The sequence below is a fragment of the Saimiri boliviensis genome, chromosome 17, assembly GCF_048565385.1.
Source record: "Saimiri boliviensis isolate mSaiBol1 chromosome 17, mSaiBol1.pri, whole genome shotgun sequence".
Classification (NCBI taxonomy): domain Eukaryota; kingdom Metazoa; phylum Chordata; class Mammalia; order Primates; family Cebidae; genus Saimiri; species Saimiri boliviensis.
This window is the reverse complement of record NC_133465.1, coordinates 32,376,450-32,404,164: the sequence shown is the minus strand read 5'-3', so window position 1 is coordinate 32,404,164 and position 27,715 is coordinate 32,376,450. Positions and strand designations below refer to the sequence as shown.

At 46.4% G+C, this 27,715-nt stretch overlaps 1 protein-coding gene across 2 annotated transcripts; it reads left to right on the top strand.

The window, feature by feature from the left end:
- Window positions 1–248: 248 nt before the first annotated feature.
- SCIMP (SLP adaptor and CSK interacting membrane protein) lies at window positions 249–27,348 on the top strand. Of its 2 annotated transcripts, none has more exons than XM_010341973.3 (5): window positions 249–347; window positions 15,062–15,185; window positions 17,886–17,949; window positions 21,854–21,927; window positions 26,261–27,348. In XM_010341973.3, exons 1-5 carry the CDS (start codon window positions 345–347, stop codon window positions 26,443–26,445), a joined length of 450 nt encoding a protein of 149 aa, XP_010340275.1. In that variant the 5' UTR covers window positions 249–344; the 3' UTR covers window positions 26,446–27,348. The 2 variants fall into 2 exon arrangements, with proteins under 2 accessions (XP_010340275.1, XP_074244609.1); XM_074388508.1 differs by lacking the exon at window positions 249–347 and adding an exon at window positions 371–844.
- The last annotated feature ends 367 nt before the right edge of the window (window positions 27,349–27,715 follow it).

Genomic DNA, 27,715 nt, shown 5'->3' with positions numbered 1-27,715 from the left:
GATAACTCATTTGCTCTGGGCAGACACAATGCACATCCATTTGCCTATTTTTACTACTGTGACTGCTCATTTGAGTCAGAACCTGCCAATTCAACAAAATGGTTACTTGGTTTCCCCACCCCAGCCCCCATGTTCAGAGGCCATGAGCCTCACTGGGAGTTCTGTCTCACAGTCTTGCATGAGGGGACCCAACTCAGTCAAAATGCTTCACTGGACACATTTCTCAATGTCACCACTCACGTGCCCTTAGAAAAAGGAAGCCTGTCCCTTGCCTCCTCTAGGCAGTAGCTGTGTCAGCCGTTCCAGGGTGCACAGAAGTTTTCAAGAGTCGCCCTCATTGTGAGATGGTGAGTTTGTCATACATGAGCTGGTTTCTTACCTGGGTCTGTCTCTGCATGGGAGTCGGCGTCCTGTTGCTCTTCTTGACACCGAGGCTACTACATCCAGTAATGCTCAGGGCAAACTCATCTGTGGGGACACCTCACCCACCCACACTGCCAAGTCTCCACCCTGGCCCCTGGCCCCTGCCAGGAACCCCTCCCACACCATGAGGGTCCTCTAGTGGGCCTTGTGGGAGTGACACAGGGCTGTGAGAAGACTCTGGCTTCTGGACAGCCTCGTCAGCTTCCCTGGAAAAGGAATGGTTGCCTAAAGATGATGCACAGGTCTCTCTCCTGTGGGCTGACAAGAAAGAGGAAGTGGTCAGGATGGGGCTCAAACTGTCTCTAGTGGTGGGTGAGGTCCTGTGAGTGAGGAATGCCTCTCACCAGCTGTGCCCGAGCCACAGCACTCCGGCCACTGCTGTCTCCGCAGCTGCTCACATCTGGAAACCTTCACAGTTCAGGTTAGCATCTTGGCTTTCCAAGGGAAAGCTTCCTGCTTTCTTCATGGCAGACATCTGCCAGTGCTGGCATCAGGGCATGTGTCCATGGGAGCCACTTCATGGGCACTGGGCTGGGGGATTGCAGCCTGGAGCCCTGGTATGACCGCTGGGTGGGGTTGGAGAAAAACTTGCATTAAAGAATCTGCTCTGCCGGTAACTGGCTGAGTGACCGGAGGCATCACTTCACCTCTCTGGGCCTTTTCCTCTCATGTATGTTGGGGCAATGAAGAAGTCTACCTCTCGGGTTGAAATGAGATAATGATTGGGAGTGAGCAATGCAAACTGTAATGAGTTATTCTCATTCTCTAGATGCTGAGAGTGTGTTTTCGGACTTGATGTGAGAAGGCTCTCATGGTGCTATGCTGGAGATAGGGGTGGGAGTGAAGCACTACTGTGTAAATTTATTTTTATTATTTAATTAATTTATTTATTTGAGATGGAGTCTCACTTTGTCACCTATGCTGGAGTGCAAGGGCTGAATCTCGGCTCACTGCAGCCTCTGCCTCCCGGGTTCAAGTGATTCTCCTGCCTCAACCTCTAGAATAGCTGGGACTACAGGCATGTGCCACCATACCTGGCTAATTTCTGTATTTTTAGTAAAGATGAAGTTTCACCATGTTGCCAGACTGGTCTCAAACTCCTGACCTCAGGTGATCCATCTGCCTCAGCCTCCCAAAGTGCTGGGATTACAGTGGTGTGAATTTAGACTATGTCTTAGGTCTCTTAGATGAAAGACATGGAACATCACCAGTCTTGTACCTTTGTCATTGCATCTCTGGCTTCCAGTGGTTCATTAGGCACCTTCCCTTCCAGAGGCCTCGAGATCAAAGTGTGTTGGCTGGCGTGAGTTCTTGGTGGAGCCATCTACTTTTGCCCTCTGGAAAATTATTTCAAGAAGAGATGTGGGTTTGGCTTTGCCATATCTACTCCCACTGCCCTAGGTATCCACTTGTCCTTGAGGTCTTGGCCATGAAGCAATGCAGAGCGCAGGCTTCACTCTGCTTCGATAATAAGTAACTACTGAGAGGCTTAAAGCAGGGAAGGGAAGGGACAGGCTCACACTGGTATTTGGCAGCCAGTGGGGAGCCAGATGGCAGCTGGGGACCAGCAAAAATGGAATGGTCCAGGTACAGACATGACAAGGACTTGGACGAAATTTGGAGGCTAACTGGCTGAAGTGGGGTGGGGATGGGGCCATAGGAGAAAGAGGAGTGAGGCAAGGTTTCCTGTCTTTCCCAGAAACGAAAGGATAGAGAGGGGGAGAAGAGGGGCTGGACTCCTTTTAATTACCCTGCCCTGCACTTCCCCATGCACACTTGGGTTTTAAGTTGCCAGTGACTATCCACATGGCCATTTCTGGTGCTGTCATCAGTGAGAATGATGAGTGGGGCCAGGCACAGTGTCTCACACCTGTAATCCCAGCACTTTGGGAGGCCAAGGCGGGTGGATCACTTGAGGTCAGGAGTTCTAGACCAGCCTGGCCAACATGGTGAAACCCCATCTCTACTAAAAAATACACAAAAATTAGCTGGGTATGGTGGTACATGCCTGTAATCCTAGCTACTCAGGAGGCTGAAGCAGGAGAATCGCTTGAACTGGGAGGTAGAGGTTGCAGTGAGCTGAGATTGCACCACTGCACTCTAGCCTGGGTGAGAGTGAGACTCCATCTCAAAAAAAAGAAGAAGGAGAAGAAGAAGAAGGACGAGTGGGAACAAGGGCTCACTAAACATGAATAGCAACAATCTGGAAACTAGAGGTGAACTGGGGCAAGAACTGCTCATGCCAACCAATCTAAATATTCTCTACAGCCTCTCAGACCCTTGAGATCTAGGCTAAGATCAGCTCGAACCCTCATTCCAGGCCTGCTGAAGTCCAAAGGGCCCCAGGACTTCTGTGGACTCCCTAGGAGGCCACCTCTTTTCCACAGTCAGCATGAGACTGCAGCCTCTGTGGGTAAAAGTGTTTATACTGCACTGACCCAGGGGTGAAACTACACACCTTTCTCAGTTCCCCAGACCACCAGAACAAATGTGCTCACAAAAGCACTGGCAGATGCAGCAGGCTTTGCTAAAGACTAAGGAGGGGACAGCCAGAGGGGTTTATAACACATCAGTGCAAACGGCTACACACAGAACATAAAATGTCTTTGCCACCCCATCTCTGAGTACTTTCTATCAGTTTCTTCTCCTGATACCAAACGAAGCCCATTCTGCTCACCACACAGTAAGCCAATCACTGAGATGACCAGTTTTGCAGCAGAGAATGGGTTTATTCATGAGGCAGCCAAGTGAGGAGGCGAGAAAACAGGTCTCAAACCCACTTCCTCAAAGATGGGATTTAGAGACATTGATGGGACAAAGCAGCAGGTGGCCTAAAGTGTGGGGAAGGTGATTGGAGGCAAGAAAAAGTAGGAAATCAGCAATCAGTGCAAGCCTAGTCAAGCCTCATGGTTTCTTCATAGGATGCAAGTTCACAAAATGGTGGCACTAGCAGGATCGAGGATGGAGTTCGTGGTGCTCTGACATCAAAGGTTACCTACTGGTTACCTACACAGACCAAGGTGAAGGATTGAACTGGATAATAGCTAACCCCAAGTTCCTGAAAAACATCTTTTTTTTTTTTTTTTTTTTTTTTTTTTCGGAGACAGAGTTTCACTCTTGTCACCCAGGCTGGAGTGCAATGGCACAATCTCAGCTCACTGCAACCTCTGCCTCCCAAGTTCAAACAATTCTCCTGCCTCAGCCTCCTGAGTAGCTGGGATTACAGGTGCCTGCCATGATACCCAGCTAATTTTGTATTTTTAGTAGAGATGGGACTTCACCATGTTGGCCAGGCTGGTCTCAAACTCCAGACCTCAGGTGATCCGCCTGCCTTGGCCTCCCAAAATGCTGGGATTACAGGTGTGAGCCACCATGCCTGGCCCCTGAAAAACAACTTAACCATTACTATGATGACCTATACATCAGAGATGTTATCTGTAAAGAAGCCAGTGGAAGTCCAGTTAAATATTGCTTAGCTACATGACTTTTAGCTATACAGGTTTTGTTTTGTTTTGTTTTGTTTTGTTTTGTTTTGTTTTAAGACAGGGTCTCACTCTATATCCCAGGCTAGAGTGCATTGGTGGTGATCACAGCTCACTGCAGCCTCAACCTCCTAGAGTCAAGCCATCCTCCCACCTCAGCCTCCTAAGCATCTGGGACTACAGGCACATGCTGCCACGTATAGCTTTTTTTTTTTTCTTTTTCTCTTTTGAGTTGGAGTTTTGCTCTTGTTGCCCAGGCTGGAATGTAGTGGCACGATCTTGGCTCACTGAAACCTCTGCCCCCCAGGTTCAAGCGATTCTCCTGTCTCAGCCTCCCGAGTAGCTGAGATTACAGGTATGTGCCACCACGCCCGGCTAATTTTGTATTTTTAGTAGAGACAGGGTTTCTCCATGTTGGTCAGGCTGGTCTTGAACTCCTAACTTCAGGTGGTCCACCTGCCTCGGCCTCCCAAAGTGCTGGGATTACAGGCGTGAGCCACTGTGCCCGGCTTTTTTTTTTTTTTTTTTTTTTTTTTTTTTTTTTTCATTTTTAGTAGAGACAGGGTCTTGCCATGTTTCCTATGCTGGTCTTCAACTCCTGGGCTAAAGTAATCCTTCAGCCTCGACTTCCCAAAGTGCTAGGATTACAGGCATGAGCCATTGCCCCCAGCAGCTATATAGATTTTAAGATCAACTAGAAGCAAGTGACTAAAATCAGGTAAGGTAGGTTAAGTTCTGCAGGGCTAATCTAGCCCTCCGGTTCACTCCTACCTTTGCAACACCCTACTGGTTCCCCTTCTTCTCGTACTTCCATCCCTTCTTCTCATCTTTCCATCCCTTCTTCTCGTCCTTCCATCCCTTATTCTCATCGCCTTCTCTCCTAGAACTCCAAATTCTCCCCTTTTATAACCCAGAGGAATTCAACATTCCCCAGTTCCTAACAGCAAACTCATTCCTAGCCTAGCCAGCTTTGCAGATCTGAAGATGCTCTGCAGGGAGAATAGGGGATTCTCCTTGTCAGTGGCTGCCCTTCTTAGAGGACACTGGCAACTGTAAATAGAACTTTGTTGGTTTGCCCTTAATAATGCCTCATGCTTGGTGATATTTTGCACACAGAGCTGTTTTGTATGCATCATCTCTTGGAAGCTTTTCAGAGGACTGCAAGGAAGTAGATGAGATGTTAAGGGTCTTGTTCCAAGTGCAACAGCTAGTGCCCAGCCAAGTGGGAACAAACAGGAAACCTACTACCCCTGGCCAGGTGCAGTGGCTCATGCCTGTAATCTCAGCACTTTGGGAAGCTGGGGCGGAGGATCACTTGGGGCCAGGAGTTTGAGAACAGCCTAAGCAACATTTTTTTGTCTCTCCAACATTTTTTTGCCTCTACAAAAAGAGAAAAGAAAAAAAACTTGTTCCCTTGATAGCCAGCCTAGGGGCCCTTCAATGCTTCATTTATGTGAAAATGTGTATACCTTTCATAATGTAAACTATATTTCTTGCTGAAGATTTTTTTTAAAAACTGCTAAATAGGCAGGAAGCAGCAGCTCATGCCTGTTATCCCAGCAGTTTGGAAGGCCGAGGCAGGTGGATCACCTGAGGTCAGGAGTTGGAGACCAGCCTGACCAATAGGGTGAAACCCCATCTCTACTAAAAATACAAAATTAGCCAGGTGTGGTGGCCTGGGATTGCAGTCTCAGCTACTAGGGAGGCTGAGACAGGAGAATTGCTTTAACCTGGGAAATGGAGGTTTCAGTGAGCTGAGATTGCACCACTACACTCCAGCCTGGGTGACAGAGCGAGACTCTATCTAAAAAAAAAAAAAAGCTAAATAAACCCACAGTCTCAGAAATTCCTGGGGAAGGAATGTGATTTATGTCCCTGATTCCCTATAAATGCCCTTTGGAGAAGTGAAAGTGAAACTGATGTGGTGACTACCTTCAGCGGCTCTCTCACCCATCTGCCTTCTTTCCTGTGGAATGTCTTACTCAATCCTTTCTGCTGAAACTACCCAGAATTGCAACAGTCTCACTCATGTTCCTTAAAAATGTCATCGTGGACAACTAGAGGAATGGGGAGAAACAAAGGGGATGCTGGAACTGCACTTCCTCAGCATTGTACGGCCATTGCTTCCCAGCCAGACTCTTGATGCCAATAGCCAATGGCCAATGGAGGACAGGGAGCCTGCTCAGGGTCGCGTGTCCAGATGAGGCTTTGGAATTAGACTGCACAGCACAGGAATTTCAGATACTGGACCCAAAGTGCCTTCTGCCTGCATTAGCAGAGGGGAAGTCCATCTATAACAGGGGAAAGAGACTGGGGCATCATCCATTCATTCATATATTCACAGGTATGTATGGAATGTCCTATCCCAGGTGACGTTCTAGGCATTAGAAACACAGAGGTAATTAGAGGCAAAGCCCATGCTCTTATGGTGCTTACCCATCAGTGTGGGAGACAGACAAGGAACAAATAAACCAAGATAACGAATATACCAGGAGACAACTGTCACTATAACAGGCTCAGTTGGAAGAAAAATGCATTTCACTTTTTTTTTTTTGAGACAGGGTCTTGTTCTGTCACTCAGGCTGGAGTGCAGTGGCACAGTCATGGCCCAATGTAGACTTGAACTCCTGGGCTCAAGCAGTTCTCTCACCTAAGCTTCTTGAGTAGCTAGGGGCATGCACCCACCTCATCTGGCAAATTTTTAATTTTTTTTGTAGAAACAAGCTCTTGCTATGTTGCCCAGGCTTGTCTCTAACTCCTGGCCTCAGGTGATCCTCCTGCCTCAACCTCCAAAAGTGTTGAGATTACAGGTGTGAGCCACTGTACTCGATGCATTTCTTTTTTTCTTTTCTTTTCTTTTTCTTTTTTTTTTTTTTTTTTTGGAGACAGAATTTTGCTCTGTCACCCAGGCTGCAGTGCAGTGGCATGCGCAGCTCACTACAGCCTTGACATCCTGGGCTCTAACAATCATTCCACCTCAACCTTCCATGTAATTGGGACCACGGGTGCATGCCACCATGTCCAATCTATTTTTTTTTTTTTTTTTGGAGATGGAGTCTAGCTCTGTTGCCCAGGCTGGAGTGCAGTGGTGCAATCTCAGCTCATTGCAAATTCTACCTTCCAGGATCAAGCAATTCTCCTGCCTCAGCCTCCTGAGTAGCTGGGATTACAGGTGCACACCACCATGCCTGACTAATTTTTGTATTTTAGTAGAGATGGGTTTCACCCAGCTAACTTTTGTAATTTTTGTAGAGACAGGTTTCACCATCTTACCCAGGCTGGTCTCGAACTCCTGGGCTCAAGTGATCTGCTCACCATGTTGGCCAGGCTGGTCTCTAACTCCTGTCCTCACGATCCTCTTGCCTCGGCCTCCCAGAGTGCTGGGATTACAGGTGTGAGCCACCATGTCCGGCCCAAATTTTTTAAAGTGTTTTGTAGAGATGAGGGTCACACTTTGTTGCCCAGGCTGGTCTTGAACTCTTGGGCTCAAGACATCCTCCCACCTCAAAGTCCTGGGATTACTGGCATGAACCACTGTACCCAACACATTTCACAAATACTTATTGCAGGAGTAGTGACATCCCTTCATGTAGCTGAGGAGTTCTCCTTAGGAGCGGGTAGCCAAGGAGGAAGGATGGCCTCATGAGGAAGGCTTCACCAAATGAAATTGTGAAGTGCCATGGGAATGGGGAATGGGGGCTAAGCTGGAAGGTGGAGGAGTTGTAGTGTGCTGTTGGACTACTCTGCGTAAGCTGGCTCCCTCTCACCTCAGCCCCTAGGCTGTTGACTTTGCCTCCCACTTCAGAGTAAATGGAAACTTAGATGTGAGCTCTCAACTGCCTGCCTCCAAGCCCCTTCTCTCTAGTTCTATTCAGTGTCACTCCCCTCTCTAATCCTTGTTCCCTTTTGAAAGTTCATTCTGGGCAAGAACAGCGGCTCACACCTGTAATCCCAGCATTTTCAGAGACCGAGGTGGGCAGATCACTTGAAGTTAGGAGTTCAAGACCAGCCTGCCCAATATGGTGAAACCTTGTCTCTACTAAAAATACAAAAAAATTAGCTGGGAGTGGTGATGGGCAGCTGTGATCCCAGCTACTCAGGAGGCTAAGGCAGGAGAATTGCTTGAACCCAGGAGGTGGAGGTTGCAGTGAGCCGAGATCACACCACTGCACTCCAGCCTGGGTGACAGAGCAAGACTGTCTCAAAAATAAAAAAAGATTATTAAGTGGATTTATTTCAGTTTGTTTGTTTGCTTGTTTTTTTGTTTGATATAGGGTCTCCCTCTATCACCGAAGGCCAGAGTGCAGTAGTGAGTCAGGGCTCACTGCAGCCTCAAACTCCTGGGCTCAAGCGATCCCCCCTCCTTGGCCACCCAAGTAGCTGGGATCACAGGTGTGTACCACCACACCTGGCTAACTTTTGTAATTTTTGTAGAGACAGGTTTCACCATGTTGCCCAAGCTGGTCTTGAACTCCTAGGCTCAAGTGATCTGCTCGCCTCAGCCTCTCAAAGGGCTGGGGTGTGCGCCACCACGCCTGGCTTCATTTCAGTTTTTAAATTTTTGTCATGCTCATTTTGAAATTTGAGTCTTATATTTGACTCAAAGCTCTCCCCTTTGCCCCACTGAGGTGAGCAGAAAGAGGGGTGGAGGCTGCTCAGCTCTCAACACCCACTTCCTTGCATTAAGTTTCTCAGCACTGGACTGAGGTGGACAGAGGGGGACAAAGAATTTTCCATTGGAAGAATCCATCAGTGAGCCATTACTACTGGTCTAGTTTGTATGGTGGGGTAGGGGCTTCCAACTGGCCCATTGATGAAGGACTCAACCCTTGACACTTGAGAGGTCTCTTGTGGTCCCTGAGAGACATGGCTGCATCTTTGCACTGGATCTCAGCATCCTTTCATGCAAGCACCTTTTTTTTTTTTTTTTTTTTTTTTTTTTTTTTTTTTTTTTTTTGAGACAGTCTTGCTCTGTCTGGAATGCAGTTGTGCAAACTCAGCTCAGTGTAACCTTCACCTCCTGGGCTCAAGCCAGCCTCCAACCTTAGCCTCCTGAGTAGCTGGGACTACAGGCAGGTGCTGCCATGTCCAGATAATTATGTGTGTGTGTGTGTGTGTGTGTGTGTGTGTGTGTGTGTGTGTGTATAGAAACAGAGTCTTGCTTATGTTGCCCAAGCTGATCTTGAACTCCTGGACTCAAGCAATCCACCTGCCTTGGCCTCCCAAGGTGCTAGGATCACAAACGTGAGCCAGTGCACTAGGCCAGTGCAAACACTTCTTTGCAATCCTTCAGTAGATCTCAGCAGTCCTACTCACAATCTTATCGACCCTCTGTGGCCACAACTCCAGGCCTGCTAGCACAGATAGGATCCAGCTTCCATACTTTCCCAGGGCCTGAACTTGGTCATGCAGCCACTGTGTACTCCCACTATCTGTTCTCTCTACCATCCTTTCCCAGGGCTTCCCCTCTCTGGAAGCACCTTGGCCATGAAACTAGCCTGGTGGCCTAGAGGACATCCTACTAGAACTAGGTTGTTATTCTCTTAGGCTCCCTCTCTCAGAAAGGAAGCTCTCCTTGGTTCTATTGAGAAGGTGTCTCTCTTCCAGCTGCCAGGGCCTGGGGCCACTAGGCCAGTGCCTGTCAATGCTGGTGGGGGCAAGATCATTCTGCCTCTTGTCCACCCCCAAGCCCTCTCGCTTCTAACACAGGGCACCTGCTGGGGCCCAGGGATGCTGGGGACGAGTTCTAGCCCTGCCTCTGCCCTGGGGCAACCCCTCCCTGTCCTGGCCTCCCTGCTCTGCCACCCCTCTCCTGGGGCACTCAGTGGCTGTCCTGTGGCTACATCCTGTGGCTGGCGGGCCTGAGACAGGACAGCAAAAGTGTTCATTTTCGGTGGAATCTTATCACTTTGTTCCCCTAGTTCTCACTCTTCCCAAGCCTCCCAGGACTGGGACACATTTGCAATACAGAAAAGGTTTGTGGCGCCCACTGTGGCAGTATCTCATTGGAAAAAAAATATGAAAAGGTGTCTTTCTTTAGTCCATTTCATTTGTAAGAACAAACCTGAAAAAAAATATTTATCACTCTGAGTACTTCTGAAAATGACCCATGGTTTCACTTTCTGACAATATCATTCCACTTCCTCTTTCCTAGGAAACTGATGAGAATAAAATTTCCTTGACCTTGAAACCTAATCAATAGTTTTTCTTGGAAGCTACACTATATGGTCAATTGATTCTTCTCAATGTTATCAAAGCAAATATACATAGTGCAAAAATCAAGTAATGCAGAGAGTTTATAAAGAAAAGCAACAGTTCATCTTCTGCCCATCCTTCTATTCAGTCACAATCCAGATATAACAGCTTTGAATGTGCATGTCCTGGTATTTATCTCTATTGCTCTAAAGAGTATTGTTTCCGGAAAAGCTCTGCAAACAGTGTTTTTCCTCTTTTCTCATACCACCACAACAATCATCAACACAAAATAAGACTTCTGTGACCAAACGTGTGAGGTTTTCTCACACACACACCAAGCCGTGAACACCAGAGGGGTGATCTCCAATTCACTGCCAACACTATGGATCCAGAGATAGCAACAGATCCCACAGCTCAGTTTCCAAGACTGCTGCTCCCAACTCCCCAGACACCAGTCACAAGTCCAGGCCCCTGGAACTTCAGACCAATCAGCTTCAAGTTGCGGCTCTCACAACTCACAGAATACAGGGAAGCATTTACGTTTACTGGTTCATTATAAAGGATATTGCAAAGGACACAGATGAAGAGATGCATAGGGTGAGGAATAGGGTAAGAGGTAGGGAGTTTCCATGCCCTCCCTGGGGCACTACCCTCCAGGGGCTGGTGCAAGGAAGGGAAGGTCAGAGAGATTCCATTTCCTAAGGCCTAACACACCCAACATGATAACACAAGACTATAACAAGGGCTATGGGAATTATAAATAAGCCAGGACCTGTGAATGAAAACATATATACATATATAAAAACATCATGAGTATGTTTATGCTGGCCAGGCATGGTGAATAATGCCTATCATCCCAGTACTTTGGGAGGCCAAGTGGGGAGGATCGCTTGAGGCCAGAAGTTCAAGACCAGCCTGGGTAACATAGGTCCCATTCCCATCTCTACAAAACATGAATTTTTTAAATTGTAGGGAAAAAAGAGTATGTTTATGTTGCTTTTTGGAGAAATTCTTCAAGAGTTAAAAAAGAGACAAAGACAAAGTATGAGAGGAAAGATAGACAAAGAACCAGGAGTCAAACATTTAAATAAAAGGAAAAAACTGAGAAAGCGGAGAGAAGGAAATTCTATCTACCCACCTACCCATCGTCTATCTTCCTATCTGCCTGTCTATCCATCTAGTTCCCCAAGGCTAAAGAAGGTGAGATTCTCATTCCTGTTTGTCGAACAAAGTGGCTGCCTTCTGATATGTGCCTCTTCTTAAGCCCAGTGTTCTTTCAACCTCATTGGTCTCTGCAAACCCAATTTCACAGGCCCCTACTGAGAACCAGTTTCCAGTCTCCATTTCTTTTTTTTTTTCCTCTTTGTTCTTCTTCCCCTATTGCTCTCTTTTGTCCTGTAAAAATGATCTGCAACAAAACCTCTCCTGTGTACATGTCTAGAGGGTGAGTTATCCCAGGTAGCTAATGCTTTGCTCCCTTAAGAATAAATCCCCAGGCCAGGCAGGCAGGTGGCTCACACCTGTAATCACAGCACTTTGGGAGGCAGAGACGGGTGGGTCACTTGAGGTCAGGAGTTGGAGACCAGCCTGGCCAACATGGTGAAATCCTCTATCTACCAAAAAAATACAAAAATTAGCTGGGCCTGGTGGCACGCACCTGTAATCCCAGCTACTTAGGAGGCTAAGCCAGAATGGCTTGAACCCAGGAGACAGAGGCTGCAGTAAGCCTAGACTGAGACACTGCACTCCATCCTGGGCTGCAGAGAGAGACTCTGTCTCAAAAAATGAAAAAAAAAAAAAAAAAATCCCCAAAACATCTTAGATAAATCACAAAAGAATCATGTGGAGCAAAAAAGTAAGCTGCAGAATGCTGTGTATACAAGAACACTAGATCTACTACTGGTTTTGCCACATACAATGTTATCAATAGACAAAGAACATTATATCAAGCCAAAATGTCAGTTAAAAAAACAAAGTTTTTTTAAATCTTTAAATCCAAACCATAATATTATAACTTAATGAAGATACTATTCCAGGCCGGGCGTGGTGGCTCACGCCTGTAATCCCAACACTTTGGGAGGCCGAGGCGGGCGGATCACGAGGTTAAGGGATCGAGACCATCCTCGTCAACATGGTGAAACCCCGTCTCTACTAAAATTACAAAAATTAGCTGGGCGTGGTGGCGCGTGCCTGTAATCCCAGCTACTCGGGAGGCTGAGGCAGGAGAATTGCCTGAACCCAGGAGGCAGAGGCTGTGGTGAGCCAAGATCGCGCCATTGCACTCCAGCCTGGGTAACAAGAGTGAAACTCCGTCTCAAAAAAAAAAAAACTATACCAATAATACAAACACATTTTAAAAATTAGGTCTTTTTAGTAAGAGTGGCTTTATAGCAGCCTAATTCTGCCACCTGCCTCGGCACCTTGTTACATCATTAGTAGTACTCAGAAGCATGAATCTGAAATGGCACTGTGTAAACATGCATGGTGTTTCCACTAACTAAACCGTAACACAGGAAATTGATTCTCCTTTAACCAGGATTCCTGAATATCTCCCAATGATCTCTCAAGGATCATTCTTACTATAATATGCAAATGAAATGGCCAAGTGCCCATTCCATGGATGAAGGGAACCCAACCCCTCCCCAGGATCTCCGTGAATTCCTGGAGGCTACTCCTATTAGTCCATCCTGCAGCCTGCACCCCACTGTCACTGGGAGCTTATCAGCTGCTGTTTTGGCTCATTGCCCACAGGTCGCCTGTGGCTTGGAAAATCATGCACACATGTCATTCCTCCTAGGCTCTACTCATACAAGCTTGTGTGTTACAGTTTTTTTCTTTTTGTTTTTGTTTTTTGAGACAGAGTTTTGTTCTGTTGCCCAGGCTGGAGTGTGGTGGCACGATCTCGGCTCACTGCAACCTCTACCTCTTGAATTCAAGCGATTCTTCTGCCTCAGCCTCCCGAGTAACTAGGATTACAGGCATACAGCACCCTGCCCAGCTAATTTTTTGTATTTTTAGTAGAGAAGGGGTTTCACCATGATGACCAAGCTGGTTTCAAACTGCTGACCTCAAGTGATCTGCCCACCTCAGCCTCCTAAAATGCTAGGATTACAGGTGTGAGCCACTATGCCTGGCCTTTGTTTTGGTTTTGAGATGTAGTCTTGCTCTGTCATCCAGCCTGGAATGTAGTGGCATGATCTTGGCTCACTGCAACCTCTGCCTCCTGGCTTTAAGCGATTCTCCTGTCTCAGCTTCTGGAGTAGCTGGGACTACAGGCGCAAGCCACCACGCCCGGCAAATTTTTGTATTAATAGAGACAGGGTTTTGCCATGTTGGAAAGGCTGGTCTTAAACTCCTCACCTGAAGTGATCTGCCTGCCTCAGCCTCCCAAAGTCCTGGGATTACAGGCATGAGCCACCGCACCCAGTCATGTTATACAGTTTTATTGGAGGTTTGATGGTAACAAAAGGCGCCATCACAGCATAACCTAGGTAGCAATTTAAGGCTGAATATGAGACACAACTGTCCTAGAAACGCCTTGGTCATTCGCCACTACAGAAACTTCCCAACCAGGCTCTAACTTGCCGCTCTCTTCTTGACCTCTCCCTCTGTTGCTAACCTTTTCCAAGACTTTCTCCCTCTCTGGTCTGTCAGCCTCCAGCCCCCAAATTCCTGTTAATTCTCTCATGCAGACCAACTCAGTTTGCTCTATACCTTCAGCTTCACCCTTCTGACCGTATCTCACTCAAAGAGAACTGTCCAGGTATTTTTGTAATCCTCACCTCAAACAAAAGCTCTCAAAAGTCTCTCTCCCCTGCTATGTCTTGTCTTTGTGATTACAACAACTGCAGTCAATTATTGCTTTAAATGGCACCTTCCCCCTCCTGCCACATGTTTGAAAGAGCAGTGATATCTACCATTTCTAGAGTGCCCAGAAGGTACATGCTTGATCTCCAGTCCTTACAAACCTCGGTGAAGTATGAGGTATCATTCCCATATTACAGATGAGGCTCACAGATGACTTGCCTGAGTTCCCCCAGCTGGTAATTAGTAGGGTATGGCTGTGAACCAGTGCCTGATTCCTAAGCAGATGTCTGCATCTCTACACAACATAGTAGATTGGCCTGGTCCGGTGGCTCACACCTGTAATCCCAGCACTTTGGGAGGCTGAAGCAAGTGGATCACCTGAGGTCAGGAGTTTCAGACCAGTCTGGACAACATAGTGAAACCCTGTCTCTACTAAAAATACAAAAATTAGCCGGGGATAGTGGTGGGTACCTGTAGTCCTGGTTATTCTGGAGGCTGAGGTAGGAGAATCACATGAACCTAGGACGTGGAGGTTGCAGTGAGCTGAGATTGCGTCATTGCACTCCAGCCTGGGTGACGGAGTGAGACTCTGACTCAAAAAAAAAAAAAAAAAAAAAAGGCTGGGCATGGTGGCTCAAGCCTGTAATCCCAGCACTTTGGGAGGCTGAGGTGGGTGGATCACGAGGTCAAGAGATCGAGACCATCCTGGTCAACATGGTGAAACCCCGTTTCTACTAAAAATACAAAAAAGTAGCTGGGTATGGTGGCACATGCCTGTAATCCGAGCTACTCAGTAGGCTGAGGCAGGAGAATTGCCTGAACTCAGGAGGCAGAGGTTGCAGTGAGCCGAGATCGTGCCATTGCACTCTAGCCTGGGTAACAAGAGCAAAACTCCGTCTCAAAAAAAAAAAAAAAAAATGTGGGGCACGGTGGCTCATGCCTGTAATCCCAGCACTCTGGGAGGCCGAGGTGGGCAGATCACCTGAGGTCAGGAGTTCAAGACCAGCCTGACCAACATGGTGAAACACACACACACAGACACACAGACACACAGACACACACACACATACACACACGGTAGATAACTGCCCCACTCCACCCCACACCAGGATGTCTTTAATTTATGCCTCCTCTTCTCTCTTCATTCTTCTCAGGATTCCACTGCAATGAGTTGGTGGAAGAACAATTTCTGGATCATCTTAGCTATGGCCATCATCGTTGTCTCTGTGGGCTTGGGCCTCATCCTGTACTGTGTCTGTAAGTGGCAGCTTAGACAAGGTAATGGCCATCTTACCTGGGCAACTGGAGGGGGAAGCCAGGTGGTTATCAGTACAGTAAAGCTCCTTTAGGGCAAGAAAATAAATTCTGGGCCTGAATGGGCTGAATTTGGGATTAAACATCTTGCTTGCATTCTGGGTTTGAGTCCTAGCCCTGCCACTACATTGCGGTTTTGGGCCTCAGTTTCCTCATCTGCATAGTGAAGGGAGGGACATCAACTAATCTCCAAGAGCCCTCCAGCCCTAATCATCTAAGTGAAAGCAGAATCTGTTTCAAGGCACCGTATACTCAAGTGCTTTCTCTTTCCTATGTGGCTACTGATAACAGCATCTTGCAAGAACACAAGTATATGGACTATTAAGAACTGTTTTGGCTGGGCACAGTGACAGCATTTTAGGAGGCTCAGGAAGGGGATCACCTGAGGTCAGGAGTTCGAGACCAGCCTGACCAAAATGGCGAGACCCTGTCTCTACTAAAAATACAAAAATTAGCTGGATGTGGTGACAGGCACCTGTAATCCCAGCTACTCAGGAGGCTGAGGCAGAAGAACCACCTGAACCTGAGAGGCAGAGGTTGGAATGAGATCATGCCACTGCACTCCAGCCTGGGCAACAAGAGCAAGACTCCAGCTCCAAATAAATAAATAAATAAATAAATAAATAAATAAATAAATAAATGGCTGTCTTGAGGAATAAAATGTGGACTCAACCCACAGCCAATGTGTTTGGCCACCATGATTGCCTTCTCTGAGACCATATTCTGAATTATCTGGTATTATCCCCACCTAGACCAGAAAACTCTTGGTACCCTCAGATATAAATAAGTGGCCTGAGGATTAACACTAACTTTAGATTATCTGTAAGTGGGGTTTCAACCTTCCTGTTCATCTCCAGAAACATGAAAGCCTTGATTCAATGGTGTGTTATCTTGACATCTCATCCCTTTAAATAATGACCTAAGCAGGGAGTACACCTGGGGATGGTAAGCATACTGAAAGGTACAGCCACCTTCCCTGCACAGGCATCACTCAATGATCAAGCCACTATCCACTCACTGTATCTAAACACACCCTCAAAATTCCTGCTCAGCCAAGTGCTGAAAGGTCAGGGATACACAAGAAGTGAAATCTTTTTGTCATTTTTCTCAATCTCTCTTTAGAGATAAGAAAATTAAGGTTCAGCGCCAGGCGCGGTGGCTCAAGCCTGTAATCCCAGCACTTTGGGAGGCCGAGGCGGGTGGATCACGAGGTCGAGAGATCGAGACCATCCTGGTCAACGTGGTGAAACCCCGTCTCTACTAAAAATACAAAAAATTAGCTGGGCATGGTGGCGCGTGCCTGTAATCCCAGCTACTCAGGAGGCTGAGGCAGGAGAATGGCCTGAACCCAGGAGGCGGAGGTTGCGGTGAGCCGAGATCGTGCCATTGCACTCCAGCCTGGGTAACAAGAGTGACACTCTGTCTCAAAAAAAAAAAAAAGAAAAAAGAAAAAAGAAAATTAAGGTTCAAAGGAAGATGAGAGCTTAACTGAGATGCCATAGGAATTGGTGGCAAGGTTGAGACCAGAACTCAGGTCTGCCGGGCTTCCAGTTCAATGTTCTTTCTCCTCTATTGTAATTAATTTTTAATACAAAAAAACTGTATTCTGGGACCCTACAGTCCTCTATCCTTTTGTCGTTTTTTTTTCAGACAGTGTCTTACTCTGTCATCCAGGCTGCAGTGCAGTGGAGTGATCTCAGCTCACTGCAACCTCCACCTCCCAGGTTCAGCTGATTCTCCTGCCTCAGCCTCCCGAGCAAGTGGGATTACAGGCATGCGCCACCACAGCCAGCTAATTTTTGTATTTTTAGTAGAGACGGGATTTCACCATGTTGGCCAGGCTGGTCTCAAACTCCCAACCTCAAATGATGCACCTGCCTTGGCCTCCCAAAGTGCTGAGATTACAGGCATGAGTCACTGAGCCCAGCCTTTTTAAAAAGTTTTCATTCTTGCTGAGTGCAATGGCTCACACCTGTAGTCTCAGCACTTTGGGAGGCTAAGGTGGGTGAATCATTTGAGGTTGGGAGTTTGAGATCAGTCTGGCCAACATGGTGAAACCCCATCTTTACTAAAAATACAAAAATAAGCTGGGCATGGTGCCAGACACCTGTAATCCCAGATACTGGAGACACTGAGGCAGGAGAATTGCTTGAACCTGGGAGATAGAAGATGCAGTGAGCTGAGACTGCGCCACTGTATTCCAGCATGGGCAACAAGAGCGAGACTCCATCTAGGAGAAAAAAAAGTTTCCATTCTCAAATAGGAACAAAAGAATGACCCCGAACAAAAACTTTACTTACTTTCCTTTTGTCCTCAACCACTCCTATTAACAAGCAGGCTATAATTAATAACAACTTATATGTCCAGCACATAACAGTTTACAAACTGCTTTTCTGATTCTTTATCTGATTTCCTCCCAACCACACTTTTAATTACTCATTCAACCAACATTTCTGGGTGCTACCTAAGTGCCAGGCATAGAGGAAAAGAACCACCACCCACACTGCGTTAGTGCACAGGCTCTGTGGTCAGGCAGCCTGGATTCAAAGTCCAGCTCTATCATTTATTAACTCTGTGTCCCTAAGTGTGTCTTCTCTGAGCTAAATTTGAAAAATCACAACTTTTGCTAATTCTTCTTAATGAATATGCTTTTCCCCCTCTTAGGCAAGAAATGGGAAATTGCCAAGCCCTTGAAACACAACCAGGGAGATGAAGAAAAGATGTATGAGTAAGTGGTGGGGAAATCCTTCCGCTTTTTACTTTTGAGACCTGCCTGCTCACTTCCACTCTTGCCCCTCCACTACTGAAACAGAATGACATCACATTTCCTGTAGAGCTGGTGAAACGTCACACCTGCCAAATCTCTCCACATATGGGCAGAGACTCAGGAACGACATTGTGGATGTACGGCGGGTCTCTCTCTCTCATACACTCCCCCCCTCTCTCTCTCTCTCTCTCTCTCTGTCTCTCTCATTTTTTCCAAGATGGAGTCTTGTTGTTGCCCATGCTTGAGTGCAATGAAGCAATCTCGGCTCCCTGCAACCTCGATCTCCCAAGTTCTAGTGATTCTCCTGCAGACACTTTTATTAGGCAGGATAGTCCAAGGGTTTAGAGATTATTTCCCAGGAGCCAGTCTAGAGCCAGTCCTTTCTTTGGAATATACACACTATCTAAAACAAAACCTATGCTTGGAGTGAGGTGCAGTGGCTCATGCCTGTAATCTCAGCACTTTGAAAGGCCAAGGTGGGAGGATCACTTGAGGTCAGGAGTTCCAAGACCAGCCTGGACAACATAGTGAGACCCTGTCTACAAAACATTTTTAAATCTATGCTTTTCTTTTTTTCTTTTTATTCTTTTAAAAATAAAGACGGGGTTTCACCATGTTGGTCAGGCTGGTCTTGAACTCCCGATCTCAGGTGATCCGCCCGCCTTGGCCTCCAAAGTGCACGGATTACAGGCATGAGCCACCATGCCTGGCCAAATCTATGCCTTTCTAAAATGGCTTTTGTTGTAGCTTCAGTGGTCCAGCAAATAAGATCCCCCTGCCTCCATCAGTTCTGATCCCCTTCAGGAATAAGGTAAATGTGTCAGGCAGCCAGGTGGCTAAAATATTGCCTTTATTAAGAATAAAAATTGGGCCAGGTGCAGTGGCTCACACCTGTAATCTCAGACTTTGGGAGGCTGAAGCAGGCGAATCACCTGAGGTCGGGAGTTTGAGACCAGCCTGGCCAACAGGGGTTTACTAGAAACCCCATCTCTACTAAAAATACAGAAATTAGCCAGGCATGGTGGTGTGTGCCTGTAATCCCAGCTATTTCGGAGGCTGAGGCAGAAGAATTGCTTGAACCCAAGAGGCAGAGGTTGCAGTGAGCCAAGATCATGCCATTGCACTCCAGCCTGGGCGACAAGTGAAACTCCATCTCAAAAATAAATAAATAAATAAATAAATAAATAAAGCAAAAAAATAAAACTGGGATTGGCTAAGGGCAGTGGTTCATGCCTATAATCCCAGCACTTTGGGAGACTGAACTGGGAGGATGGCTTGAGGCCAGGAGTTTGAGACCAGCCTGGGCAACACAGAGGAGCCCCATTGAAAAAAATACCAAAATTAGCCGGGTATGGTGGCATCTGCTTGTAGTCTCAGCCACTTGGGAGGCTAAGGTGGGAGGATCACTTGAACCCATGAGGTGGAGGCAGCCATGAGCTGTGATGGTGCCACTGCTCTCCAGCCTGGATGTCAAAGCAAGACCCTATCTCAAAAAAACAAAACACAAGCAAATAGAAAAGAATAAAACTGGGATTGCAGAATGTGGTTCTTTTCTGCGAGCTAGTGAGTTTCCTAATTTGGAACTGGGTGACTTTCCTGCCCAGTTCACAGACAGCTCTGGAAAACCTCAGGTCTCCCCCACTGAGCAGACCCCTTTCTCTGAATGGCAAAGATGGGAGCATGATTTGTGATTTCTACAGTCAGGCTAGCACTAGAGGATAAAGTGAGAGGAGCCAGACTTTCCCCAAATTTAGCAGTCAGATGAATTGCTTTCTTCTCTTAGGAAAAGCTACAGAGGGATGGTGAGAGCCACTAGTGGAGCTCTATCCCCATGTCTCCACCTGCACTCATCCCAATAACCTAAAAATATTCATTCATTCCCAGGGGGACTTTATAGCATATAGGAATCAAATCAGTGTACCTAGGGGGGTGGAGGCCCAAGTAAGGATGCTTTCTTAGAGTTTATCCTTTAGTTAAAACTTCTTACCAAAGTAAAATATAAATACAGAAAAATGGACATAGTAAGTGTACACCCTGATGAATTTCCACAAACTGAATAGACCCAGGTAGCTGGCACCCAGATCAAGAAAACAGGATATTACTGGCACTTCAGAGGCTTATTTTATACAGCCTTTCAACTGTTACATCCCAAAGGTAATCACTGTCTGTGATAGCATAAATTAACTTTTTGGTTTTTATGCATTCTATTAATGAAATCATATAGTATGTATTGTTTGGTGTTTGGCTTTTTTGCTCAACATCATTTTTATGAGATTCATTGTATGTAGTTGTAGATTGTTCATTCTTGTTGCTATAGAATATTCCACTGTGGGAGTACACTACATTTATTTATTTATTTTGAGACAGGGTCTCACTCTATCAACCAGGCTGGAGTGCAGTGGTGCAATCATAGCTCACTGTAACCTCAAATTCCTGGGCTGAAGTGATCCTCCTGCTTCAGTCTCCTGAGTAGCTGGGACTACAGGTGTAGGTAGCCACACCTAGCTAATTATTTTGATTTTTTGTAGAGACAGGGTCTCCCTGTGTTGCCCAGGGTCTCCCTATATTGCCCTCAAACTCCTGGCCATCTTCCCTCTTTTGCCTCCCAAAGTGCTGGGACTACAGATGTGAACCACCTTGCCCAGTCTCTATACCATAATTAATCTATGTATTCTACTGCTGATAGGCATTTTGGTAGTGTGACGGCAAATTTTATGTGTCTCTGTTTCTCTGGAGAACCCAGACTAACATAGGTAGTGTCCAATTTGGAGCTGTTATGAATAGTGTTGCTCTAAACATTCTAATGCATGTTTTGGTGAACAGATGCAAGCATTTCAATAGGCTATAGACCCAGCAGTGGAAATGCTGTCTCAAGGTATATGTACATTCAGCTTTAGGAGTTCATCTGTTTTTTGTTTTTTTGTTTTTTGTTGGTTTGTTTTGAGACAGAGTCTTGCTCTGTCACCCAGGCTGGAGTGCAGTGGCGTGATCTTAGCTCACTGCAACCTCTGCCTCCCTGGTTCGAGTGAGTCTCCTGCCTCAGCCTCCCGAGTAGCTGGGATTACAGGTGTGCATCATCATGCCCAGCTAATTTTTTTTTTTTTTTTTTTTGAGATGGAGTTTCACTCTTGTTGCACCCAGGCTGGAGTGCAATGGCGCGATCTCGGCTCACCGCAACCTCCGCCTCCTGGGTTCAGGCAATTCTCCTGCCTCAGCCTCCTGAGTAGCTGGGATTACAGGCACGCGCCACCATGCCCAGCTAATTTTTTGTATTTTTAGTAGAGACGGGGTTTCACTATGTTGACCAGGATGGTCTCGATCTCTTGACCTCGTGATCCACCCGCCTCGGCCTCCCAAAGTGCTGGGATTACAGGCTTGAGCCACCTCGCCCGGCCCATGCCCAGCTAATTTTTGTATTTTTTAGTAGAGATGGGGTTTCACCATGTTGGCCAGGCTCGTCTCAAACCCCTGACCTCAGGTGATCCGCCCACCTTGGCCTCCCAAAGCGCTGGGATTACAGGCATGCGCCACCACGCCCAGCCCATCTGTTTTGCAAATAGAAATACATCTGGTGCCTACCGCTCCTAATCCAGCTCAGGTGAACCATGTGCTCTGTGCTCTGAGTTATAGCATTTTTATTTCCCTCTCATTGGTTTCAGCCATTTCCTGGGCTAGAGAAAATGGTTTCATTAGGGTGCCAATTACAAATGGGATCCAGGACCTAGAAAGGAAAGTGAATGCTTCCAATTTGTAGAGTCCAAGATTTGAATGTTCAATCCATTCACTTTCCTTGACATTGTATCTTAAATCTGCTGAGAGCAGGCATGGCCCAAACCAAACACTGATTCTCTTTCTCTCTGTTTAGGAATGTTCTTAATGATTCTCCAGGTCAGTTACCACCTCTGCCACCGAGGAGTTGGCCTTCTCTAGAAGATTCTTGTAAGTATATTTTACTGGTAGCAGTTTCATTTACAGTTAGGATAACAAGTTTATCAAGGTGTCTTAGAGAGCTCAAGCTGCTGTAACAAAAATACCAGACTGGGGTGCTTACACAACAGAAATCTACTTTCTCATTGTTCTGAGGCTGTAAGTCTGAGATTAGGTTGCTGGCCAGTTTCTGTGAGGTTTCTGGTGAGGGCTCTCCTCCTGGCTTGCAGACAGCTACCTTCTTGCTATGTCCCCACAAGTGGGCTTTCCTTGGTGCATTCAAGCTGGAGAAGAGCGCCAGGGAGCCAGATTTCTGGTGTTTCTTCTTACAAAGACACTAATCCTGCTGTATCAAGGCCTCATCCCTATGGCCAAATATAGTCACACTGGGGGTTAAGCCTTGAACACGTGAATTTTGGGGGAACACAAACATTCAGTCTATAACACTAGGATGTATAGATGCAGCATCCTGATTATTTCATTTTACTTTACTTTTATTTTTTTCTTTTTTGAGATAGGTTTCACCATATTGGCCAGGCTGGTCTTGAACTTCTGACCTCAGGTGATCCACCTACCTCAGACTCCCAAAGTGCTGGGATTACAGGCATGAACCATTGTTCCCGGCCCTGAATATTTTATTTTTGAAGCAGAGTCTTGCTCTCTCACCCAGGCTGGAGTACAGTGGCGAGATTTCACCTCACTGAAATTTCCACCTCCTAGGTTCAAGCTATTTTCTTGCCTCAGCCTCCTGAGTAACTGGGATTATAGGCATGCACCACTACACCCAGCAAATTTTTTGTATATTGAGTCGAGATGGGGTTTCACCATATTGCCCAGGCTGGTCTTGAACTCCTGACCTCAAGTGATCCACCCACCTCGACCTCCAAAAGTGCTGGGATTATAGGCATGAGCCACCACATCCAGCCAGCATCCTGTTTAAAAGAAACAGTCAGAGGCCAGGCACGGTGGCACACACTTGTAAGCCCAACACTTTGGGAGGCCAGGATGGGCAGATCACTTGAGCTCAGAAGTCTGAGAACAGTCTGGGCAACACGGCAAAACCCTGTCTCTACAAAAATTAGCTGGGCATGGTGGTGCACACCTACAGTCCCAGGTCCTTGGACGGCTGAGGTGGGGGGATCGCTTGAGCCTAGGAGGTCTCATCTTGGACAACAGAGTGAGACCCTGTCTCAAAACAAAAAAAGGGATGAAAAAGCCAAAAGGAGGCAGAATAAGTACCGATGCGCCCAATATCCTGATATAAATGTGTAAATTAATGTTCAAATCCTAGCTTGGAACATAAACAGAAAGAAACATGGGGTGTCACTGGGCTTCTCACTTCCTATCAGAAAAACTCTGCCTGGTTCCTTTGACTGGAATGTTCTTCCTTAAGCTCTTTGCATAGCTGGCTTTTCCTCATCCTTCAGATGTCAGCTCAAAAGTCACCACCTCAAAGAGGCCCTCTCTGACTACTCAACCTAAAGTAGTCCTGCTAATTTCCTTTATGAAACTGGCAGTTATCCAAAATTGTCTTATTTACTTATTGTTCATTTGTGTACTATTTCCTCCACTGAAGTATAAACTTCAGAAAAACAGGAACCTTTCTTGTCCACTGCTATTAATATTTACCCACTACCTAGAACAGGGTGTGGGGCTTAGTCGATACTTAAGAAAAATATTTTGAACAGGGCCCGGTGACTCACGCCTGTAATCCCAACACTTTGGGAGGCCAAGGAGGGTGAATCGCCCAAGGTTGGGAGTTCAAGACCAGCCTGAGCAACATAGAGAAGCCCCGTATCTACTAAAAATACAAAAATTAGCTGGGTATGGTGGTGCATGCCTGTAATCCCAGCTATTCAGGAGGCTGAGGCAGGAGAATTGCTTGAACCTAGGAGGCGGAAGTTGTAGTGAGCCGAGATCACGCCATTGCACTCCAGTCTGGGCAACAAGATTGAAAATCTGCCTCAAAAAAAAAGAAAAATATTTTGATTGGATAGATAAATATTATTAGCTGACATTTACTGAGCATGCACGGTGTTTCAGGTCCCACACTAAGCACTTTACAGGTTCAGCTCATTCAATCCTCATAACTCTATGAGGCAGGTACATTTTCATTCCCCTTTGACAGATGAGGACACTGAGGAGAAGAGGAGGAGGGGAGAGGAGGGCAGGGAAAGGAAGGGGAGGGGAGGGGAGGGCAGGGGAGACAGCTAATGACTGCTGGAACTTGAACATAAACTCAGATCTGTCAAACTGTAGAGTTCTGCAAGGAGTGGCATTTCAGGTTTTTGTTGCTGTTGTTGTTTTGTGTGTTTTTGTCTTTTTTTTTTTTTTTTTTTTTTTTTTGAGATGGAGTCTCCCTCTGTCACCAGGCTGGAGCGCAGTGGGCTCACTGCAACCTTCGCCTTCTGGGTTCCAGCGATTCTCCTGCCTCAGCCTCCTGAGTAGCTGGGACTACAGGTGCGCACCACCTCACCCAGCTAATTTTTGTATTTTTAGTAGAGATGGGGTTTCGCCATGTTGGCCAGAATGGTCTCGATCTCTTGACCTTGTGATCTACCCACCGCGGCCTACCAAAATGCTGAGATTACAGATGTGAGTCAATGTGCCTGGCCGCATTTCAGGTTTTTTAAGGAAAAGATGAGACTGTGGGAGAGGCAGTTCCAATCCTCATCAAAGATGCTCCATCTTTGATGGAGCTGTTTCATCATCTTTCTATTACCTATGGACCTGTTCTTTTCTTTCCTTTTTTCTTTCTTTTTCTTTCTCTTTCTTTCTTTCTTTAATTTCCCTCTCTTTCTCTCTTTCTTTCTCTCTTTTCTTTCCCTCCCTCCCTGCCTGCCTTCTTTTTTTATTTTTTATTTTTTTTTGTACTCAGAAAATGATTTGGTTCCAATGCACCTTCCTTCTTTTTTGAGACAGAGTCTTGCTCTGTTGCCCGGGCTAGAGTGCAATGGTGCAATATTGGGTCACCCCAACTTTTGCCTCCTGGGTTCAAGCAATTCTCCCGTCTCAGCCTCCCGAGTAGCTGGGATTACAGGCACCCACCATCAAGCCCAGCTAATTTTTATATTTTTGTAGAGACAAGGTTTTACCACGTTGGCCAGGCTGGTCTCGAACTCCTGATCTCAGGTGATCTGCCCTCTTTGGCCTCCCAAAGTGCTGGGATTACAGGCATGAGTAACCGCGCCTGGCCTTCTATGGATCTGTTCTGTACTAATTTAACTTTTTGAAAACAACGCCATAACTTCTCTTCTTGGCAGAGAGATTTGTACATAAGCAATTACAGAGAGTCCTAGAAAATAGTGTAATTCACTGGGAGGGGTGTGCCAAAAAGGCAATATGATTAGTTTCACTTCCTTGTGAAAATTAGGATCTGTAACATAACAACACTCATATGACTACTGGGCTCTGGTCTGTTTCTTTTTTTTTTTTTTTTTTTTTTTTTTTTGTGAGACAGAGTTTCGCTCTTGTTACCCAGGCTGGAGTGCAATGGCGTGATCTCGGCTCACCGCAACCTCCGCCCCCTGGGTTCAGGCAATTCTCCTGCCTCAGCCTCCTGAGTAGCTGGGATTACAGGCATGCGCCACCATGCCCAGCTAATTTTTTGTATTTTTAGTAGAGACGGGGTTTCACCATGTTGAGCAGGATGGTCTCAATCTCTTGACCTTGTGATCTGCCCGCCTCGGCCTCCCAAAGTGCTGGGATTACAGGCTTGAGCCACCGCGCCCGGCTGGTCCGTTTCTTTTCATACATTCTTTTTTTTTTTTTTTTTTTTTGAGACAGGGTCTTACTGTGTTGCCCAGGCTGAAGTAAAGTGGCGTGATCATGGCTCACTGTAGCCTCAACCTTCTGGATTCAGAAGATCCTCTTGCCTCAGCCTCTCAAGTAGCTGGGACTATAGGCACGCACCACCACACCCAGCTAATTTTTTAAATTTTCTGTAGAGATGAGGGCCTCCCTATGTTGCCCAAGCTGGTCTGGAACTCCTGGGCTCAAGTGATCCTCCCATCTTGGCCTCCCAGAGTACTGGAATTACAGGTGTGAGCCCCTGCATCTGACCTGGTCTGTTTCTTTTCTAAGCTTTTGCTTCATGGTTTCCAGGCAGTGCAGTCTTAGGCAGAGAGACATGGGAGTCAAGATGTCTGACAGATATTTTCCATTTACTCACTTGGGTGATACTGAACTGTGTCATGTCCACGTCTAAATTTCCTCTATAAAATGGGGATCTGGTCCATTAGAAGTGGGAAGATCACTGAAACATGAAAATCACACTGAGTCACTTGGTCAAAAATATAAAAACACATGACAGCTCTGCATCTAAGGATCTTTTTGTGTATTCTAGCCCCACAGGAAACCCCAGGTCAGCCACCAGCTACATACTCGCTGGTAAATAAAGTTAAAAATAAGAAGACAGTTTCCATCCCAAGCTACATTGAACCTGAAGATGATTATGACGATGTTGAAATCCCTGCAAATACTGAAAAGCATCATTTTGAAACAACCATTTCTTCTTTTTGGCAAAGCTGAAGAGGGTTCACATGATTTATTTTAAAACAATCAAGAATGGTTGAACTTTAGGAGGTCTCTGGGCCTTGAAAGCCAGTGGTGATTTTTATGAAGCTCTGTAAGATAAAGCACTTCCCAAACCTTAGATGAAGACACCCCTGCAATCAGATGACTGCAGACAGAGGATATAGATGCTCAGCTCTGAGGACTCAGAGGGGTCAGCCTTGGGCTGTTGAGGGAAGTTTCCATGGGGACGACCATGGGCTCCATGGCTCTCCCTATGAGAAACTACTCATTTCTTGGTACGCTTGCCCTCTTCATTCCCTTGGTTTGCATGGTTCTGAGTGATCTTAAATGTCAGCATTCGGTTCTACAGACCCTCCCAGGTTCCCATCCCCAGCAAGGCCCTCACCAAGCATGCGGTCTTTACCCCTTCCACTCTACCCACCTCCTGCACTGTGAGGCTGTGGGTGAGTTACAGCTGAGTGCTCTTGTGCCCAAGTCCCCACACCACATCTTGCAAGTTTGCAAGGGCAGGGAGTACTTTTTGTTCTTGTGAACCCTCCCTACCTATATACCCTGCAAACCCCAGTGCCTTTTTATGATGTAGGCCAAGGCCGGGCTCACATCTGTAATCCCAGCACTTTGGGAGTCTGAAGCAGGTGGATCACCTGAGGTCGGGAGTTCATGATCAGCCTGACCAACATGGAGAAACCCCATCCCTATTAAAAATACAAAATTAGCTGGGCATGGTGGTGCATGCCTGTAATCCCAGCTACTCAAGAGGCTGAGGCAGGAGAATCACTTGAACCCAAGAGGCAGGGGTTATGGTGAGCTGAGATTGTGCCATTGCACTCCAGCCTGGGCAACAAGAACAAAACTCCATCTCAAATAAATAAATAAATAAATAAATAAATGAATGAATGAATGAATGAATGAATGAATGATGTAGGCCAAATTGACCATAGCGATTCGCATTTTCACCTAGGTTTGTTCCCCATGCTCACAAGATGCTGGTTTCCAAGCAAGTACAGGTTGTACTGTAACAATGGACAAAGGACAAAAGTTACCTTCCGATTTACACCTAGAAGTATAATTTAGCAATAGATGTGTTGAGGGTGCTACAGGAAAAATTATGGGGAACAGGAAAGAAAGAGGGCATGTGACAATGGCATATTCAAGATGAGAGTTGAGGGGGCTTAAAATCCCCTGCCTATCATTTTCATCATCACTTCCTCGAGATCTATGAAAACAGCCTCAAGCCCCTTCCTTCAAGAACACTGTCCCTGGG